The sequence below is a fragment of the Urocitellus parryii genome, chromosome 7, assembly GCF_045843805.1.
Source record: "Urocitellus parryii isolate mUroPar1 chromosome 7, mUroPar1.hap1, whole genome shotgun sequence".
In the NCBI taxonomy this organism is placed as follows: domain Eukaryota; kingdom Metazoa; phylum Chordata; class Mammalia; order Rodentia; family Sciuridae; genus Urocitellus; species Urocitellus parryii.
In genome coordinates, this window is record NC_135537.1 from 137,335,666 (window position 1) to 137,355,960 (window position 20,295).

The window sequence follows — 20,295 nt, forward strand, 5'->3', positions numbered from 1 at the left end:
AACCACTGTAACAGCCCACTGACCCTGTGTCCCTAATGTTTAGATAGAATTTCTCAAACTATTCCATTTTGAGCAAGATAACCCTTTGTTGGGGGTTGGGTACATTGTACAGCAGCATCCCTAACTACCTAGTTATCATAGGGTCCCCCCTTCCACAATCATGAAAACCAAAAATGTGTCCAGACATTGCCAAAGGTTCCCTGGGGAGCAAATCTGACCCCACCTAAGACAACTGATCACATTACTGTTCTATCCCAATCGTTTAAAACACACTTGGCTTAATAGTTCTATGTCCCTTATAAGCATAAATCTAGTGACTTGCCCAATGTCACATCACCAGCGAGTGGCAGATAAAGGCTTTGCATGAAAGCTCCAGAGTCCTTTGCGTTCCCCATGCTGTGCTGCCTGCCTCAAAGACTTTGATTTCTGGGCACCCACAATACCCACCTGGATAGACAGTGCCTATCACACAGGGCCACTTAGATAGCTCTCAGAGCCTGCTCTTTCCCCTGTTCCAGAGCTGGGGCCTCTTACTCTGCCCAACTGCAGGGATCCCAAAACCTCAAAAGGCCTGTTCTCCCACAATTCCCACTACTAAGCCTAGTAGATTTTACCTCCTTGAAATCCTCTCCCATCCTCTCTGGGGCCTCATCTCCTTCCACCGCCCTACTGTGCTCCTTCTGTTCCCCCTCCCTGCTCGAGCTCCCTGTCAACCTTTCCATACTCAGCATGCAGCAGCCAAAATGCTCTTTCTCAACTCCAGATGGCACTTTTCTACTTAAGACCTTCAAGGCTTGAGACCCCTCCAGGAGTGACAGCACTACAATTCCCACCAGAATCTCCTGGCAGCCCACCTGTGACTTCTGCATGCAGCCTGTCTCTCCTCTCTCACACCTCCCCATGAATTCCAGCTGCACTGAATCACATAAGGTTCTACAATGCCAAGTCTCTCATTTCCTCTAGCCTTCTCACATGCTGCTCCTCCCTCTTAGCCTTGTATCATCAGGATCAAAGCCATGACAGAGGGGCCCGGGATGGCTGATGGGGTAGCATCAAAGGTAGGGAGCACACTCAGCTTTCTAACCCCATAATCCTAGCTCCTCAATTATGGATTCTCCCGCAGATCACTGAACTCTTGGAGCCTCAGTTTCCATACATAAAAAGAAAATAAGAACACAGGCTACTTAAGGTTGATGGACAGATTAAAAGAGCTGGTAGGCTGAAGGGCTGACATCTCAGAGGTGGACAGGAACTGGCCAGACCAGCATGCCTGGGGCACATACCACATGAATAGTGATCAAGGCACATCCTGCCCTCCCAGCCACATTACACACACAACCCCTCCAGCCACATTGCAAACACCACCAAAAGCCACTGACCCGTTGGACTCCGGCTCATGATGATGGGGGTGGCAGCTGCCCCCAGGCTGGGGTTCTCGCTGCTCGCGGACGGGCTGTAGACAAACACCTCCTGCTTGAAAGGTGAGGTTGTGGACGGCTGGCTGCTCTGGGGAGAGAGAGACTGGGTGAGAGAGGTCGGTGCACCCTCAGAAGCCCCACAGGGTCCCGTGCCCAGAGAGGCCTGAGATAGGACCCCCACAAGTCCAGAGCCTCCTACACCTGTGGACCTGCTCTTTCCTTTCTGCTGTCTCAGTCCCGGGACGACCTCCACAGGTTGGAATGGGCACACTTACCCCACTGTCACACTCCTCCATGGCTTCGCCCTCTCCTGCAGTGCTGCTGAAGCTGCTGGTGCTGGAGGAGGAGCGGGAGATGTTGGCCCGGCCGTTCTCCTTCAACTTTATGAAGGGCCTGCAGGGAACAGGAAGTGAGGCCAGCCCCAGTCACCAAGGACACCAAGACCCTGTTCAGCCCTCAGGCCCTTCCCAGATGGAGAATGGAACAGGCCCAGCTGAGACTTGAACTTGCCCACAATAATTCCTGTGCCCCCCTCCCCCGCCAATCTTTGTGTTCCAGAAAGTTCCAGAGGAAACAGACTCTCAGCTTGCCTAGAGGCAGAAGCCCATGTACCGGGACTCCAAATGAGGAAAGCCAGCCTTTCCTTCACCCTCACTTTCTTACTTCTCTTTATTGGGGCATATTTCCGGAGAGCTGGGATTGGATGAGGTCTCAGACTTTATCTCCTGAGAAGAGTGTCCGCCATCTGGGGTCTTGGGGGTGCTGGATGCACTGTCACTGAGGGAATGAGAATGAAGAGAGTGATACCATGGAGCCAGCTCCCAACATGCCAGTCCACCCCCAAGTCCGAGACAGAGTTCTAACTGTGGGGTTCAGCAGACTCCTACCTTTAAAGCATGGCTACCAGGACTTCCTTTCTCACCTGAGCCCCTGAGACTACAACAGCCAACAGGGTTTTGTGTTCCCTTACAGAAAAGCCCACTCTAGGTTCATGGGTAAGAGTCCAGGCCCATCAAACAGGAACCCTGGCTCCAGCCCAAGTCTACCCCTCACCCAAGCTGGCTGTCCCACCAGGCAAAGCTATGAGTTGAGAAAGGGCCCCACAGGAAACAGAGTAGAGTCTATACAGGAAACAATCCAATATGCATGGATTCCTGGAAGGTTCCAGGGGGACCATCTGTTGTGTGACTCTGGGGGACACCCTGTATACACACTATAATATGAGGCCCCTGGATCTATGTGAGATAGTAGGTCTGGGTATTAGAGAGCAAAGGGCTACTCTTGGCCCAAGAGTCCAGAAGTTCCCTTATCTCAAAGTTTAGTAGAGACCATTTACCCTGTGCCAGCTGTTAAGTACACAATACACAATAGCTTTGTTCTCAATGAACCTTTTTTTTTTTAAGGGGAAGGAGGAAAGGGGACTGGAGATTGAACCCAGGGGGACTTTACCACTGAGCTACATCCTCAGCCCTTTTTATTTTTTTATTTTGAGAAAGGGTCTCATTAAGTTGCTGATGGCCATGCTAAGTTGCTAAGGCTGACCTCGAACTTGCAATTCTCCTGCCTCAGCCTCCTAATCACTGGGCATATAGGCATGCACCATCATGACCAGCAATGCACTTTTTTTTAATAACAGTATCATTGAGGGCTGGGGTTGTGGCTCAGTGGCAGAGCGCCCACCTCACACATGTGAGGCACTGGGTTCGATCCTCAGCACCACATAAAAAAATAAAAATAAACAAAATAAAGATATTGTGTCCATCTATAACTTAAAAAATATATTTAAAAAATAGTATCATTGAGACACAATACACATACCATACAACTCATTTAAAGTAGACAATTAAATGGTTTTTAGTATATTCACAGAATTGTGTAATCATTACCAATGATTAAGAGGTCTAATTCTTAGACCTCCCAAAAGAAACCTTGGCTCCATTTGCAGTCACTGTCTATCTCTCTTGCCCCCACTCTCCTCCAACCACTAACTTACTTTCTGTCTATGGATTTGCTAATCTGGACATTTCATATAAATGAAATCATATAATGCGGTATGGTCTTTATGTCTAGCTTCTTTCACTGAGCATAATGTTTTCAAAAGTTCACTATGTGATAGCCTGCATCAGAATTTTAGTTGTTTTCATTGGAAAATAATATCCCCATTTTATTTATCTAGTTATCAAGTGATGGACATTTGGATTGTTTCCACCTTGGGCTATTTCGAATAAGGCTGCAATGAACATTTGTGTACTGAGTGGTGCTGGTGTATTCGTTTTTTTATGGGCAATTGTTTTCAATTCTCTTGAGTAGATAACTAAGGGTGGCATTACTGGGTAACTCTAGTTTAGCCTTCCAAGGAACTGCAGGCTGTTTCCCAAAGCTGTCAAACTGTTTCATATTCCAACAGCAATGAATAAGGGCTTGATTTCTTCACATCCTAACACTTATTATTATCTGCCTTTTTATTTTTATTTTTTAGTTGTAAATGGACACAATAACTGTATTTTATTTATTTATTTTTATGTGGTGCTGAGGATCGAACCCAGTGCCTCACACATGCTAGGCGAGCCCTCTACCACCAAGCTACAACCCAGGCCCTATTATCTGTCTTTTTGATCACAGCCATGCGAGTGGTGGTAAGTGCCTCAATGTACTTCTGATGGCCTCGCTGCCACACTCAGGGGTTCAGACCACTGTGCTAGACTTGCCTGCACATCCAACACTAATGAAATCTCCCCCCTCCTGGCTTCACTGATCCCAACCTCCACAGCCTCTCCTCTCTTTTCCTCCTGTCATGTTCACTGGCTCTCTGTCCTCCATGTGCCCTTGAACACTGGTGCTCCACATACCCTCCTGGGACACTCATATTGACTCATTAACATGTCTTTAACCAGCCTCTCTATTCCAGGGTCACCCAACTCCTTCCTCTCCAGTCAGGTCTTCTCTCCAAAACTCAAGAATTGGACATCTCTCCTGAGTGGCCCATGACACTCACATGTGCAGGTTCCAAACAGAGCCTTTTGTCCTCCTCCATAAACCTGTCCCTTGTCCAGCATGACCTAGCTTGGGGGATGGTACCATCACCCGGGGCTACAGGCCAACAACCAGAAATCTGGAAATGAATCTAAATGTCTTCCTCCCAGTACTGTGTGCTGCAGAGGGCAGGCCTGGGTGTCCAACTGCACCTGTCTCAGCACTCAGCACCAGGCCCAGCATAAGGCAGGCACTCAATAAATGCTGCTTGCTGAATTAAAGAACAAATGGGTTCATCAATTAAAGGATCAGAAAGATGATTAATAAGAACAGGTTAAATATGCTGCAATATGAGAGCTACTTTTAAAAAATAGAACATTCTAGAAGTCCAAAAGAAGGTTCAATGAACTCTGCCTGGCACAATCAGGGAAAGTTTCCATTGGAGGGGACATTTGGAGCCCTCAGTGGTAGAGTGCATGTCTAGCATGTACAAGGCCCTGAGTTCAATCCCCAGTGACGTAAAAAGGTGCAGGGGTGGGGGTGTACACTGGACCAAGCATTGTAAGACGAGAACCCAGGAAATGTTTCTAGCCTGGATCAAAATGCTACAAAAACAACTTTGGAGATCCATGGAGAGAATGGCCAAATGACTCAGTAGATAGAAAGCTGAGTGAGTGAGTGACCAGGCAGGAGCCTGAGCAGAGCCAGGGTTAAAGAGAAGCCTCCTCCCCAATCTGAGCTAAGCTCTTCCCAAGGTGGGGTATCAGACAGCTATCAAGGTGGAGAAGGCTGACAGATCCCACAGCTGGGCTGGAGCTGGGGGCCCCTGACAGTTACCATCGTGTCCGGCCATCCCCCTGGCCTTCAGAGCCCGTGTGCAGACGGGGAAAGAGCCCTGACCGCCGCTTGATGGGGCTCCTTGACTGGTTCTTCACTGTCGCAGCTGCTGCTGGAGGCTGCGGAGAAAACTGCCAGAGTGAGTGCACCCACCCCAGACTCGAGTCTCCTTCCCTTCCCTCTCTCTGGTCTACAAATTTTGCCTGGTCTGGAGGGGACCCTGGAAGATAGCGATGCAGCTAGGAAAGATGGGATCTCTATAACAAGAGCTGAGACCCCACGGCTCAGGCCTCTCAACAGTCTTTTTCTGTGTTCTTAAGACAAGTCACTGGCCCCAAGCAATGCCCCAAGGAAGACCAGAATTCCTGGTGGGGTCACGGCCACCACAGCAAAGCTCCACATATTGAGAAAGTCAGGATGACTCATGGGATCACAGACTGAGAACCTCAAAGCTCAAGAACCCTGGTTCAACCCTTGATTTCACCAGGGAGGAAGCCAAGGACCAGAAGGTGAAGCGATTTCATTGAGGTCAGCCAGCACATCACTAGAAGGATGAGGACAAGAACCCAAGGGCTCCTGACCCTCCCTCCACTGCTCAGGAGTACACGGAGCCTGGGAGGAGTCACAATAACCAGATGGAAGGGGAGCTGTGGAGCCAGCAGAGGTTTCTGATTCAGGACAGTTGCTGAGCCTCACAGGGTGAAAATGAGGAAGGAGAAATGGGAACCTGGAGCCAACCTTTAGAGCTTCTAAGCCAGGCCCCAACTTCTGCCAATCATGTGTGAGCAACCCTGGGCTAATAGCAAAACTCTCTGAGCCTCAGTCTCAATCAGAGAAAGCTCACTTCATAGACCTTCTCAAAGGAACATGACAATAGGTGTGGTAAATTAAACTAACTGTGCAAAGCCATTTATAATTAGAATCATGAATACTATGGTAACTTTGTTCTACTATCAGAAAAAGAACAAGAAAAGAAAATCCTAGAACATACAATTCCAAAACCATTTTGCCTTACACAAATGGACTGGAAATATGGTTCCCTCGCCTGCCCAGCCCTGGAGTAAGTCAATTGGGCCTGAGCTCACAGACCAAAGCCAAAGGGCCCTCTCTCCTTTGTCACTGTATATACAGTGATGAAAAAGATAAACTTTGAATCAGGAAGACTTGCATTCAAATCCCAGTTCCTCAGCTTAGCTGGGTGACTTGCAGCAATTGCTTAACCTCTCTGAGCCTCCGTTTCCTCAAATGTGGAACAGAAATGGCTTCAGGACCTGCCTCAGGCAGCTCTAACAGGAATCAGGAAAGACCTTGTCTATGGATTACTTAGCCTGGAGTCTAGCACACAGCAAGCTGGGTTGGCGACTGCTATCATTAACAATAACGAAGGAAGGACACCCCTCTCCAAGTCATGGGCCCCAATCCCCTGGGCAGGGAAACACACCCTAGGACCATTATGTAGGGTTGGCCCAAAGGAGGAGATCCAGCTGTCAAAGAAACTCAGAGAACAAGACAAGGGGACTTCTAGTCCAGGCCAATTCCAGATACCACCTGGGACTGAAGGCTCCAAGCAACCATTATCAGAGGGCAGAGACTGAGTCACCCCCAAGTGGACTCAGTTTCCTTCCATCATCCAGCTTGCCCTGCTCAAGTTGTCTAGCCCAAGCCTGGGCAGGGGCACCCTTCCTGCATAGGTTTAGTGAGGAGCCTCTCCTGGTCCACATGCTGGCCTAGGGCCGGCCACACTTACCGAGAAGGTAGTCTTGGTGACCTCCATGCTGTTGTGGACAATGCCCCCACTGAGACTTCCAGGAATGCCTCCACTGTGCAGCTTCCTCTGGCTGCCCACCATGGTCTCCATGGAGTGGCTGCGTACACGGATGGCCCTCTGCAAGGAGAAGGATGACAGAGGTTTGCAGGTCAGCACCTGGCCCTTCTGCCCTTGGCATAGTCGCCTGTGTGCCCACAGACACAGAGGCCCATGCCACAGTCACCAGAGGTGACACAGTGCTTTCCCACATTCTGTCCCATGCTCTGGCAAAGCACCAGACAGCAGGCCATGGGAGTCAGTGCCCCAGCTCCCTGCAAGGTGGGCCAAGGTTGTTATCCTCATCTTCTAGGTAAAGGAAATGAGGCTCGGGGCTCGGGAATCCTGTGTGACACCAGACCAGTTACCAACCTCTCTAAACGACGTACCGCTTCCTCACTTGGAAAACTGGAATTACACATTCCACACAGGATCGAGGCGGGGATTAAATACATTAAATCAGATGCTGGCTGCAGGTTGATTCTTTGTACAGAAAACTAACCTTCCATTCACTTGTCTACACTGGGCTTTCTGCTGTCATTCCCAAGGGTGCTTTGTGCAACTGGGACTCCACCCATCCTTGGTAGAACTGTGAGGAAGTCCTGCTCATCTGCTCAAACCTCACATCGAGCCCTCCTCATGCCTGCGGGGCTGAAGGCACACCTGCTTTCCAAGCCCACGGTTGATGGCTGCTGGAAGAGGAGATGTGTGTTTACACCCAGCACATGCTGAAGGGCATGGGGCTACTCAGGTCACTGGAGCCTCGTGCCCACCTAGGGCCACCAAAGAGCCAGGGACACACTGGAAAACAGTGCAGTACTCAGGAAAGGATAAGCGGGATGGTCAGGTTTGTCAGAGTGTGTGTGAGGATGAGAACAGCTAAATCAGCAAGACCACAGGGGGATGGACCTGGGGTGACAGCCACCCCTCAGGCTGCCCCACGGGGCAGCGTTGCTCTGTATGAGACCAGAGAGGAGAAATGATGGAGAAATGATGGGTCATTTCCCAACAAGTGAAGTCCTGGTGGATTCTGGCTACCCCATAGATGATGTCCTCATTAGTCCAGAAGCCTTCAAAGATGATATGAGAATTCTAGGAAGAGGAGGTTCTCTCCAGTGACTCCAAAGCTCTGAGTCACCTCCCTTTGATCACTCACCCAGTCGCTGAATAATACAGCCAGTCGGCAATGCAACTTAGCATGAAAAAAAGCATGAAAGCCTCAGGGTTGCACCACCAGGATTTCTACTTGGACTCTCTACTCCACCACTCATGAACTGGGTACCCTACTCGAGTAACTTGGCTTATACGTAAGGCTTATCAGTGAAAAGGGATGGAGGCTACCTACCCCATGGAGTTACTGGGAGAAAACACATAAGGCTCCTAGAACAGCCTGGGGCATCACAATTACCTCCTAAGTGTGGCTATTCTTATTGTTAAGAAGAAAAAATTGTCCCATGCTTCCTGTGTGCCCAGTACCATTCCAGGAACTAAGAGAACTGTAGTCCAGAGGCTAAAGGAGTATAAGACATGGGCCCTGTCACCAAGAAGTACCTAAGACATATTCCTAAATTTGGGGCAGTGTTACAAGACTCAGCATTTATGGGGTACTACAATTAGCTGCCCAGGGACCTCAAGGACAAGGACTTCTGTGTGTGGATATTATTAATGACTCAAGTACAGTCCCCCAGTTCCCCTTGCTGACAGAACCACAACCTGGCCCGATATCTCCTCCTCCTCTGTGGGGCACAGGACTAAGTCATGATCCGTCTGAAGCAGTCGCTTAACCCCTTTACCCATCCCCTTGTCAGTGGAGCATGAGGGACCTTTACTGGGGACATTAGAGAAAGGCTTCCTCAGTGATTCCCAAATGAGATGTGACATGTCTGCACCTGAGACATGTGGCAGCCACCTTGGGGCCCAGGCTGAGGGACAAAGCTGATGAACCAGACATGCAGAAGTGAAAGAGAGGAAGAACCTGGACACCTCTGACCAACTGAGGCCCGAGTCACCTGAGTCTTCTTGGTACGCGCGTAAATGGACTTAGCATGTGAGCCTTCCTACTTAGGTAGGGAGTTCCCAACTCCAGCTCCAGAAAACCAATGCAGAAAGGTGAAGCTCCCTTCCTCTATGGGCTTCAGACCTGTGTATGCACCTCAAGTGCCAACTTAGAGGTCTTAAGTAAAAGAACAAACCCCTTCCCTCCTCTGAAGTACCCAGAGAAGAGCTCAGTCTATGGCAAGAAGAATGCCCCCAAGCCAAATAGCAGGTCTCCTGGGAACCTCTCAGTCCAGGAATTCTCCAAGCTTGGCAACTGCAGAGAACCCCAGCCTGCCTGCCTTTCTATCCTGACAAGGGAAGCAGACCCAGGAAAGCTGGTGGTAAAGATGACAGCCCCCCAGATGAGCTACCGAGAACAAGGCACGGAACCCACAGTCTCATACTCCTGATGTCATATGGCTTCTCAGGTCTGAGTCAAAGATGCCCCTTAAGAGACATCATCTCTCTCCCTCTCTAGACTACAGAACAGAGTCGCCTAGCAACAGTGTCTCTGAGACACGGCTGAAACAGTCAGCGTGTTCTATTCACTCCATCACCCAAGCAATGTAAAGTCCCTGGGGAAACCCCTGGGGAAACTGAGGGCAGGAAAGGTGAGGCATATCCAGGAATGAACAGTGGGTTTCCTTCAATGAGGTGACTGCTCCATAAATCTCAGCATCTTTATGTTCCTTGTGCCCTCTTGTGTTGTTACCACCACCACCACTACCAGCATTATTAAAGTCACTTCAAACTGATATATTCCTCACTGTCTCTTTCCCAGAAAGGATTTGATGTGGGGAATAAGCCCTGTGTGATGGGATCCGGTCTAACCAGCTTCACGTATGTGATCTTATTGAACTCTTATAGTGCTAAGGTGCGGGGAGGGCAGACATTGGCTAGAAAAGGTTTGGAAAAGTGAATGTGCCCAAGCCACAGAGTGGGTAAGAGATGGAGCCAGGAGCCAAGGCTTCCAGATTGAAAAATAATTCAACTGGCTGATGAACTAAGGATGACTAGAAATCAGGAGGTTTCAGGGTGCCACCTCCCCACCACTGAAAAAACAAACCTCAGAAGCTGCTGTCGGGAGGATATTGTCTCCTCAAGTGTCCCTGATGCTGCTGTCAGTCAGAGAGGTAAGTCTGAGGAAAGGATGGGCTGATGGTGGTCTGCTGCTTGCAGCCATGGGAAGGGGCGAGGACCTGGTCCTCCCTAGGACCCAGTCCTCCCTTTGCTCTGCATGTGTACCTCCTTGAGATGCTTTCTCTACACAACAAGGCTCTTCCTGTGACAGGAGGGCAGGAAAGCTGTGTGCCCAATCCTGGCATGAGTCCTGACACTCAGGATCAGCTCTCCTGTCCCAATCTTAGTGAGAGAGAGGTGACAGTTTACCTCAAAGCCCTAAAATAAAGCTTGCTTTGAATGAAACTGCTCGGGGACATGATCTTAAGAACTTCACATTTCAATCTAATGGACAACTGATCAACACACTGGCCTTCCAAACTGGCCAGAAGAGTCTGAGAAATGGGAAGAAGAGAAAGGAGAGTGGCAGCTATGGAAAGAGGAAGGCAGGTGAGGGGCAAGGCACATGAAGCCTTTGCACATCTTTAGGAGGGCTCCAGGGACCAGGAGGACTGTCTCCCACTCAGCCCCTCATCCCACTCTGGCAAAGCTCCTGAACCCTCCACTTGCATCTTCCAGGGACAGCTGCTCACTGCCTTCAAAGCTGCCTGTATTAGTGGGGGATGGCCTGACCTTTGGAAAGTGCCAAGCTGAAATCTTACATAAGTTCCTAGACGTTAGAGTCTTGGACCAGCCTATTGGTTATTTCACACCATTGCCCCTTGCTGTCCTCAAACTGCTATCCTCCCAGCTAGTCATCTCCAATTCCATCAATTTCCCGAGGTCACTGTGATATCCCTGCCCTTCTCACCTTTGGGCAAGTTCTCCTTTGGGGAGTAAGATTAGGGAGTCAGCATCGCTTTCTCATTGCCCATTATATCACTTTATCTCAGCCCCGAGCTTGAGAGCCAGTTCGCTTCACAGAGGGATCAGTTTCCTTCCCTGCCAACCACACTCCTCACCTCCTTGCAAGTGGGTTTTATGAATCATTTCCATTTAACAAACTTAAGGGGAAAAAATCAAGGAAATGAACACCAAGAGGGACACACCTATCAGAACCAGACAAGTACAGAGACAGAGCCCCTGGAGACAAACTTCCTGCCTGCCGAGATGGCTCCAATGTCGAGTATTCTTAGGTCTGGCACAGGGCCTTCTGCCCCTCTAGCAGGGCAGGAACAGGGCAGAAGCTGACAGCTCTACTCACACAGACATGGTTCCAAGCCATGAGCTGAACAGGGCCACGTGCAAAGCCTGAGCTCTCTGTTACTGGACCCCCACAAAGGCAGTGGGACCATCCTGACTCCACAGCTTCCTGTCTCATGAGGGAAAGGATGGGGTAGAGATGCCAAAGGCTGGGGATTCTGCCTGGGCTCTTCTGGGCTCCATCTCCTATCACTGGTACTGCCTGGACCCCATAGAGACATGGCCAGGAATATGTGTGGCCTCTCCTGCCACTAGGGGTCAGGTCAGACCCATGCATTAACAATCCCAGTCCCTCAAAGGCTGGGAGAAATTAACCTGACAACTTCCAGCTTGCCGTGGTCCCAGTTCTGTCCTCTCTTGTCCTCTGGTTCTATATGATGAGGTCAGTGGAGGGCTGGGCCAGTTCGGTGCTTCTCCCCAAATATGGCACACACGTGATTTATGCCCATGTCACATGAATACATCAAGCATCATCCCTTTTTCTTTTCATTATATTACAGACCACAAAACCTTGTTGTCAACAGCTGGCATGGGCTGAGAATGGCATTTGAGAACAATACTCTGGAGATCAATATCTTTCAAAGGTGAATGATGTACAGCTTCTTTATAGAGAAAAAATGTTCTTGCAAGATTCCCAGGAATCTGTCCCCAGACCACCTCGGGCTACGATGTGCCATTCTATGTTCCTTGTCTTATTCCATAGAAACATCTTTTCATTGTGAGTCATTGCTGCAAAAGCTTAGTCTTTATCACTGGAAATCACCTAAGTTAAATAAAGAATTTAAAAGAGTTGGTAGAACTGGCAGGGTCCTGAGAAGACCTCCAGGCAGCTCAATTTGAAAAGCAGGTCTAGAGGTCCATAAACCAACAAGTCTGAGTACTGTGGAGGAAAAGCCTCAATCACAGCCAGGGGAACTGAATCAAGATGTAAAGAACCACTCCCCCTGGCACAAGGTGCCAGGCAGCACAACCCAGGGTCATGGTGGGTTTGCATCTTGGAGCACAGACCAGGCCAAGCCCCTCTAAGGTGAGGAAGAGCAGCCTCGGGACAGGTGAAGGGATAAATGATCGAGGCAGCTTTCAGCCCTGAAAATTCTCAATTATGTTCCCATTTCTCAATTGAGTTACATCTGCCAATAAGACGAGGCATTTGACAGGAAGGAGATTTAACATCCAAGTTTTCTTCCTAGAATCATTTTCAGGTACCACTTCATTCAAGAGGGATCCTGTGGAGGTTGAAGGGAACTTGATGAGGAATGCCAACAATTCTAACACCATAGCCCTGCCTAATGCACCCATGAAGGAAAAAAAAAAAAGCAAAACTAGAAACAGTTTCTAGAGTCAGAGGCTGAGGACTGATGAAATGGCCTCCTCAGGCCACTGTCCTATACACCTGTCACTTATATTTAGCTCCTGGGCCATCTCATTCATTGGATGCCATGGGCAGTGGCCACAACCTACAAGCTTCCCCGGGTTACAAAAATACTTAAATCATGAATAAACAATCGTTAACTATAATATAGAAAAAGAATCTTGCAAAAATTAAAGCAACAAATGTTTCATTGAATGTGTACAAAACACAACATTATGTTCGAAAATCAGCCTCAGCTCGATTCTGTTAGTCCTACGTAAATTACATTTACTGTGTGTTTTGATCTGGAATGTCTCCCAAAGGCTCATGTGTTAAGGGCTTGGTCCCCAAAGTGGCTATGATCCAAGGTGGGGCTTTGAGGGAAGTGACCAGATCATAAGGGCTCTGATCTCATCAATAACTTAATCCACGGATGGGTTCATAACTGAAGGGATTACTGTAGGAGATGGGGCTCAGTTCAAGAAAGTAGATCCCTAGGGGTGTGCATGCCCTGGAAGGGTATATCTTGTCCCCTGCCTCTTTATTCTCCCTCCCCCTGTCTGTCTCCTTTCTCTCCCTCTCCATCCTCACATCTTCCCATCAGGCTTCCTGGTAGCCATGAGGTGAGCAGTTTTATTCCTCCACATCCTCTCCTCCATGCCCACCCCAACACTGGCCTTGAATCAACAGAGCCAGGTGACTGTGGGCCGAAATCTCTAAAACCATGAACCAAAATAAATCTTTTCTCCTTTAAGTTGATTTTCTCAGGTATTTTGTCACAGTGACACAAAGCTGACTAACACCCTATATAATACAGACCATTTCGACATGCTTAATATGAAGGAGGGCAGAGCTTCTAGAAGAGTCCAGAGCCTTGAAAACATCTCTAAATGGCCCTGCTTATCTGCCTTTCCAGATCCAAGCTCGTTTTCCTGTTACCTGGTTGCACATTCACCCCTCCCTCAGCTGGGCTATCCAACCCAGCTCCCTCTTTCCTCCCCTATTCCTTTTCTCTCTCACCCTTCTTGCATCCCGATCCCCCCAATTTCTCCTGTTTTGCCCTGGCTGCCACTGTCCATCAGGACTAAAACAGATGCCCCAGGAATCTCCCACCAGCCTAGGCAAGCAACTTGGCTCCTTCCCCCACCCTTATGAGGAATCTCAGCAGCTGGTTCCAGTGAGGGCCAGCAGAGCCATGCCCTGCCCTCAGCAGTCAAGCCAGGCAGTGAGGGATTGACCCCAGGCCTGCCTGGGCCCAGGCAGCGTCGGTGGAATCTTAACAGTCGGAAACTAGGAGGGAGTATCTCTTAGCTGTTAAGAGCACAAGGCTTTGGAATCTAGGAGACCTGAATTCAACTGTCTCCAGATGACTTGGGACAAATCAATTAGCCTCTCTGAGCCTTGGTTTCCTTATATATAAAACTGTACCTGTAATTATTAAAATTGAGTCTGAATTATTATACCAAAATTATTACACCCATAATAATAGCCTTCCCTACAGGGAACAGAGGGCAGTTGGAGGTTTAAGATAGGATCATGTGTATTAAGCTTTCACTTCATATAATAATAACAGCTCACACTTGTGAGCACTTACAGTGTTGTAGTCAGTGTTTCTGTGAATTCTCATACAACTCTGACAGTGACCCAATTTATCATCCCTTTATCATTGACAAGAAAACTATAGCTCAGAGACTTTAAAGATCTCACCCAGAACCACGTAGAGCTAAGATCTGAAAGCAGGCAGGTCTAACCTTAACCTAGACAAAATTCCCCCAAAATGGTAGCTTTATGAAACACTCTCTGTTGGGCAATCCAGCAGGACCTTGACCTAAGAATCTGAAAACTTGGTTTGAAACAAGGGTCTGTCTATCCCATGGCCTCTCTCAGGCTGTCCCCATGTGTGTTAGTGGAAATAATAAGAAATAACCATCCAGCTAACCACAAAGGATTCCAGCCAGGCTCAAATCACATGTTGGTTGTGTGTGTGTGTGTGTGCTGTATGGACCGAGAAGGGCTCATCCAGTACATGATGAGCCTTGTCTGCCCTGTGTGCCAGTTCTGTGGCTGCACAGGCTCCACTTGAATAAGCTCAGCGACTCAGAGCTTACTGCTTCCTTTAGCAGCTTGTTCTGGTTAAAGAGTTCTTCCCTTTGCAGGGTCCAAAGGGATTTGCCTGTATCTCCATCCCACCAGCCCAGCTAGGTCCCCAGGGCCTTGCCAGCTGGAAAGAATCGCTGCAACACCCCACATCAGCTACAGGAGACCACTAAGGTTTGTGTTTGTATCCTTGCTTCTGCCATCCTGCCCTGGGCACCCTGACCCCAAAAGGAGACCGATGAAAGTGGGAATGTTCTCTATTTCTGCTGGCTCTGGATCTTCTCTGACTACTCTCTACCTATCCTGCTTATCAGACTCCTGGGCCAGGAGGAGATGATCCAGGCCAATAGAGGGTGGAGAAGATGCTGGAGACACTGTTGGCTTCCCTGACCCCTCACACTCCTGTTATCCCTTCTCTGTGTAAACATCTAGGATACCCCCCTGGTCCTGTCTCTTCTAGCTGGTCCTAAGGCTTTGGGGCTAAAATCTCCATGACTTTAGATGACTTCCTTTCTTTGCCTCACCTCTCCCTGTCATAGCAAGCCCCAGATACCCCTGTTTCCATACCTTAAAAGACTCCAGGAATCCTCCATGTCCTCCATTCTCAAACTTGTCCTCCTCTGGACCCAGTCCTAGCATGACCTGTGTGTGAGCATGGAGTTCATCATGAAGGTTGTCCAGGAGGGCGGCCCTTGTCCGGTCCTAGGAGAGAAGAGGGTGAGGGTGGAGGAGCTGGGGCTGACGACAGAGGTGTACCCTCTCATGTGGGCTACAGACACCCAGCCTGAGGGCTGTTACTGTGCCACTGCATCCTGGCCAGTGTGGACCTACAGCCAAGCTAGGCTCCATGCTCACAATCACTGCTGTAACAGCAAATGCTCTGGGCGTGCCCCCCCTCCCATCTCATTGCTTTGCCCCCTTCTCCCAGGGTCATCCCACTGCTTCCCCGGCTCTATCCTGGAGACTCCCAGCCCAGACATCTCTACCCTGGTGACTCCCAAGCTCCACACCCATGAACCCACCTGCCCAAGGCTCTTCTCCCGTCAGATGTTCACACCAGGACTGTGCATGCAGCCTCCAGGGGGCGCCTTAGCACAGATGGTGACAAGCTCTTTCAGCAACTCAGCCTTGACAGGCACCCCAGAGCAACAGGTCCTAACAGAACAGTCTCCCAGTCTTCCCCATGTCACCACAGAGCCCAAGCTAAGGGCCTGAGAGACCCTACCATTCCATTTCCCTCCACCTGCACTTCCGGCAAGCCTTCATGTCTTCCTGACCCTGACTCTGAACCACTTCCTCTTATGGGGTATAAGCCTCCTTCATCTCAGACTCCTGGAATTGCTTCTAACTGACGACCCTTCCTGTTCCTTGCCCCCTTCAGCCTGTCCTTCTCACCACTGGCAAAGAATCCCTCGAATAAGCAAATCAAATGTGCCATAAGAACGTTCTAGTACCCATCGCCTCTAGCTCTCAGCCCTTCTGGATCTGACCCAACCACATCTGCAGCTGAGCCCCCACCACTCCAGCCCCAGGGGAAGCCTCTTTCAGTGCACGACAGACCCCCCCAGGGGCTGCCTCCCCGAGTCATGCTCTTTCTCTGAGTGGCCTTCACTCAGAAGTTCCCCATACCTGGAATAATAACCTTTCCTACTCTTGCCTCCTGGCCAAGGATTCATCAGATATTGAGATCCAGAGGCTTCAGAGCTACCCGCTCCAGGAAGCCTTCCCTGAACACACACTCCCAGTGCCCCCCAAGGCGGAAGTAGTTACTGTCCTCTAAGCAGTGCTGGCTCCTCATGGCCTAGGGCTGACACATTGTATTAAACTGCCTCCCTCCAACCTGTGAGCTCTGTAAGGCAAAAACTGTCTTGCTTATCCCTGTCTTCCAAGGACCAGAACAAGGCCTGGCATACAGTAAGTACTCAATAAAAGACGGGTGAATGATTGACAGAGCTGGCGTATCCACCAGAAGAAAGTATTCCCGTGATGAACCCAGGGCTGAGGGCTTAGAAGGGCAAAGATGCTCCCCAACTTGAACAGGCCCAAGATGAGAGCCCCAAGGGAAGCTGGTTAAGAGCAGGCCAGGAAGACGACCTTTGGAAACTGTGCTCTCACCTCCAACTTGGCAAATTTGTCCGACTTGCAGCAAGCATTCTCGGCGTTCGTGAGCTTGGTGAGCAGGAACTCTCTGAACTCTGGGCCCTGGAACAGACAAGATGGTCCAGAACTCTCCTACCCTCAGCCACTGCCAGAGGGCTTCAGTTAGAGTCTTAAGCAGGCAGTAAAGGGGATCTGGAAAAGTCCAAGAAGGGGCCCTTCTGACATCTGATCATTTCTAGCCCATGCCAAGCCACCTGCTCATATGCCACTCTGGAAACCAGCTGGTCCTGAGAAAGCAGCCCTCCATGGGACACTTCCACAAGGAAAGGCAATTCTCACCCAAGGCTCCCTGGACAGAAGCATGGCATAAAAACCCCTCCCTAAACCACTAGTAGAGTGAAGAATGGGAATCAAGGAGAGGTACTGGGTCATAATATCAACCAAAGTATGTTATACGCACGTACAAATATATCACAATGAATCCTGCTCTTTTGTATAATTATAATGCACCCATAAAAAATTAAAATTAAATCCCTCCTCTGGCAGGCAACCCCAGTGTCACACACCCTGACAAACGGCCACCCTAATGTTCCCAGCCCAAATTCTTCCCATTCCAACATTGCTAGGCAGGTCTGGCAACCTGGACTCTTAAATGTGAGAGAAGTAGAAGAGTTTCCTACCTTCTGGAAAACAGGAGGGCTGGGCAAAGGCGGGCCAAAGGCAGGCACATCTTCCCGTGCAGTGACGGAGACCTGAATGAAAGAGTCACATGTGAGCCAGGAGGGAAGAGGTCAGAGCTGCCTTTCAGGGAGCCACATTTTGGGGGTGGGGGGGTGGGGAGGGTGACCAGGGATTGAACCCAGGGGCAGTCAACCACTGAGCCACATCCCAGCCCTTTTATTATTATTTATTTAGAGACAGGATCTGGCCAAGTTGCTTAGGACCTTGCTAAGGCTTGCTGAGGCTGGCTTTGAACTCACAATCCTACTGCCTCACCTCCAGAGCTGCTAGGATTAACAGGTGTGTCACCACGCCCAGCTGAGCCAATCCACTCACCCTCTCCCCGCTCCCCTTCCCAGAATTCAAATGAAGTCCAGGCCCTGAGTCATTGCTCCTAGAAGTGGGGCTGGACAGTGAGGAGCCATCCGCATCCTCTCCCCTGCCTTCCTAGGGGGCAGACCCAAGTGGGGCAGAATGACTGGACAGGGCTGAGGAGCAGCAGGGACCCCAATTACAACACAGTGTGAGTGTCTGGGAGGTGTCATGACTTCATTCAGTTGTGATGTTCTTCCCATGGAGAAGATGCAGGGAGAGTTATTAACCCCGTTTTCATGATGAGGAAACAGAAAGCCAGAGACATGAAGTGAGCCCCACAAAGTCACACAGGTGATTAGTCACAGAGAGAAATAAAGGTTCCAGATCTCTCCTGACCAGGTCTCTAGTTCTTCCCCACCATACTGTCTCCCAAACCCAGCCATACATCAGACTCACTTCCAGTGTTTACAAAGTAAATGCAGATTATATGAGAAGCTCAGGATTCCTGGGAGCCTTTGTAGAGCCAGTGGACCTGTGTCTGGGAGCCCTGGCCCCATACACAGGGTCAGCCATTCTGGCTGAGGCTTGTCCTAACAGATCTCCATGACCCAGGCTGAGAATTAGAAGTGGGGGATGTCCAGGCTTGGGCCAGCCTCGGTGATATCTAACTGCAGAGCAAGAGTATTCAGGTGCTCCACCTGGAGGGTGCCCATGCTCGGGGCAGGTCCCCTACCTCACCCCCTCTGAGTGGAGGTGCCCTGGTTTCACCTGCTCTAAGCCCCAGAGGCTGCAGGGCTCTCGGGACACTGCCTGCTCCTTTGCCTCAGCAGCCACTGACGTGAGCAGACCCTGGCCTGCCGCCAGCCCCCCTGGCCTGTGAACTAGGGCAGATGCAAAGAGCCTGCCAGACCGGGCGAGCAGGCAGCCCGGAGCAGAGCCAAGGAAAGGCCCTGCCAGGGTCCAGAGGGGTGGAAGCAGAGAGGGTAGGTCAATAGCGGCTTTCTCTCCCCAAACTCAAGTCTGTCTGCACAGCCCAAATTTCTGAGTCAGGAAATGGTCTGTGTTCACCAACATGATTTCTGGCTGAGCTCCAAATACAGTTCCCTACTACTACCCACCATGCACTGGTGGCCCAAGTCAAGAATTCTACCCACAGAGCCAGAATCTGGACTGGGCTACACACATCCGGGATACCTGGGACAAAGGAAAGAAGCAGGTCCAGTGGCCCCCACCCCACCTGGTCCCCCTTCCTTCTAGGGCCTGTATTAGAGTGGTCTGTGCCGACAGGGTGTTTTCAGATATGCCTTAAATCCAGATGTCCTTAAATCTTCTCCTGACAGAGAAGCCCACTGCAATAGTGGTCAGAAACACAGGGGACAGGGGGAGGAGCCTGCCTGGTGACATCCATTCATCTTTCATTCTCAGCCTGTCCCCCTCCTGACCCCATTCCAATGAGACAGCCTGGTCTCTGTGGTTCCCTCCTCTTGGGGATGTTGCTTCTGAAAGCAGAAGTTGCCTGAACACAGCTCCTCCTCCCCTTCCTGTTTCTAAATCCAGAGGTCACAGTGGCAGCAGGTGCCCTGGGGAAGAGCATCTTCAAGGCTGGAAAGCGGAAGGAGCTCAGGCGTAGAGGTCAAGAGGATGCACCAGGGAGGTGCCGGTCTGAGCACTGGAAACCTGACAAAGTCCCCATGCCCAGGTGTGGCCTGCCGCCTTAGAGGGCTGTTTAAGCAACAAGAGTTGGGATGGGAAGGGGAGGGCTTCCCCAGTGGTCTGCTCCACAGAAGATTCCTAAAACCCTTGTTGGACTTCAGGAAGGGGGAGGTGACCCTAAAGAGAAGGTAGGAGTCCTACTGATGGCTGAGCTAGAGTTTCCTTCTAATCTGGTGAGATGGGAACTAAATTCCTACCTAAAAATATTCCCATGTGACTTTTGCACACCTGAATTTGTGGAATCAATTTCCCACCGGCTCTGATGGCTTCAGACAGACTGAGCAGAAATTTCAGCTCCGTGGCACCCTGGCTCTGTGGCCTCAGCCTTAAATGGCCTAAGCTCTGAGCCTCAATCTTCTCTCTAAAACATCAGACTAATAAGAGAAAGCGCTGGAAGGAGCTCATAAGGCACCTAGTCCAACTTCCTCGTTTCACACGGATAGAAACTGAGGCCCAGAGAGGGAAGGAACTGACCCAAAGTCACACAGTAATCAGAGTCAGGGCCAGAACAAGAACCCCAGTCTACTTTGATTGGGGACCTTCCTTGCACACTTCCACTTCCATCCTTCCCACCTCTTCTTTCCTGTAGCTCATCCTTCTCAGTAGAG

At 50.0% G+C, this 20,295-nt stretch overlaps 1 protein-coding gene across 2 annotated transcripts in view; it reads right to left on the minus strand.

The window, feature by feature from the left end:
- Rap1gap2 (RAP1 GTPase activating protein 2) overlaps positions 1–20,295 on the minus strand; it is a 180,070-nt gene that overhangs the window by 1,309 nt on the left and 158,466 nt on the right. For both annotated transcript variants that reach the window (XM_077800504.1, XM_077800503.1), the window contains 8 exons: positions 17,620–17,691; positions 16,955–17,041; positions 15,407–15,541; positions 6,976–7,113; positions 5,229–5,347; positions 2,082–2,195; positions 1,694–1,811; positions 1,380–1,506 (listed from right to left, as the gene is read on the minus strand). In XM_077800504.1, the coding sequence (XP_077656630.1) occupies positions 1,380–1,506; positions 1,694–1,811; positions 2,082–2,195; positions 5,229–5,347; positions 6,976–7,113; positions 15,407–15,541; positions 16,955–17,041; positions 17,620–17,691 (910 nt within the window). The remainder of the gene's footprint in view (positions 1–1,379; positions 1,507–1,693; positions 1,812–2,081; positions 2,196–5,228; positions 5,348–6,975; positions 7,114–15,406; positions 15,542–16,954; positions 17,042–17,619; positions 17,692–20,295) is intronic.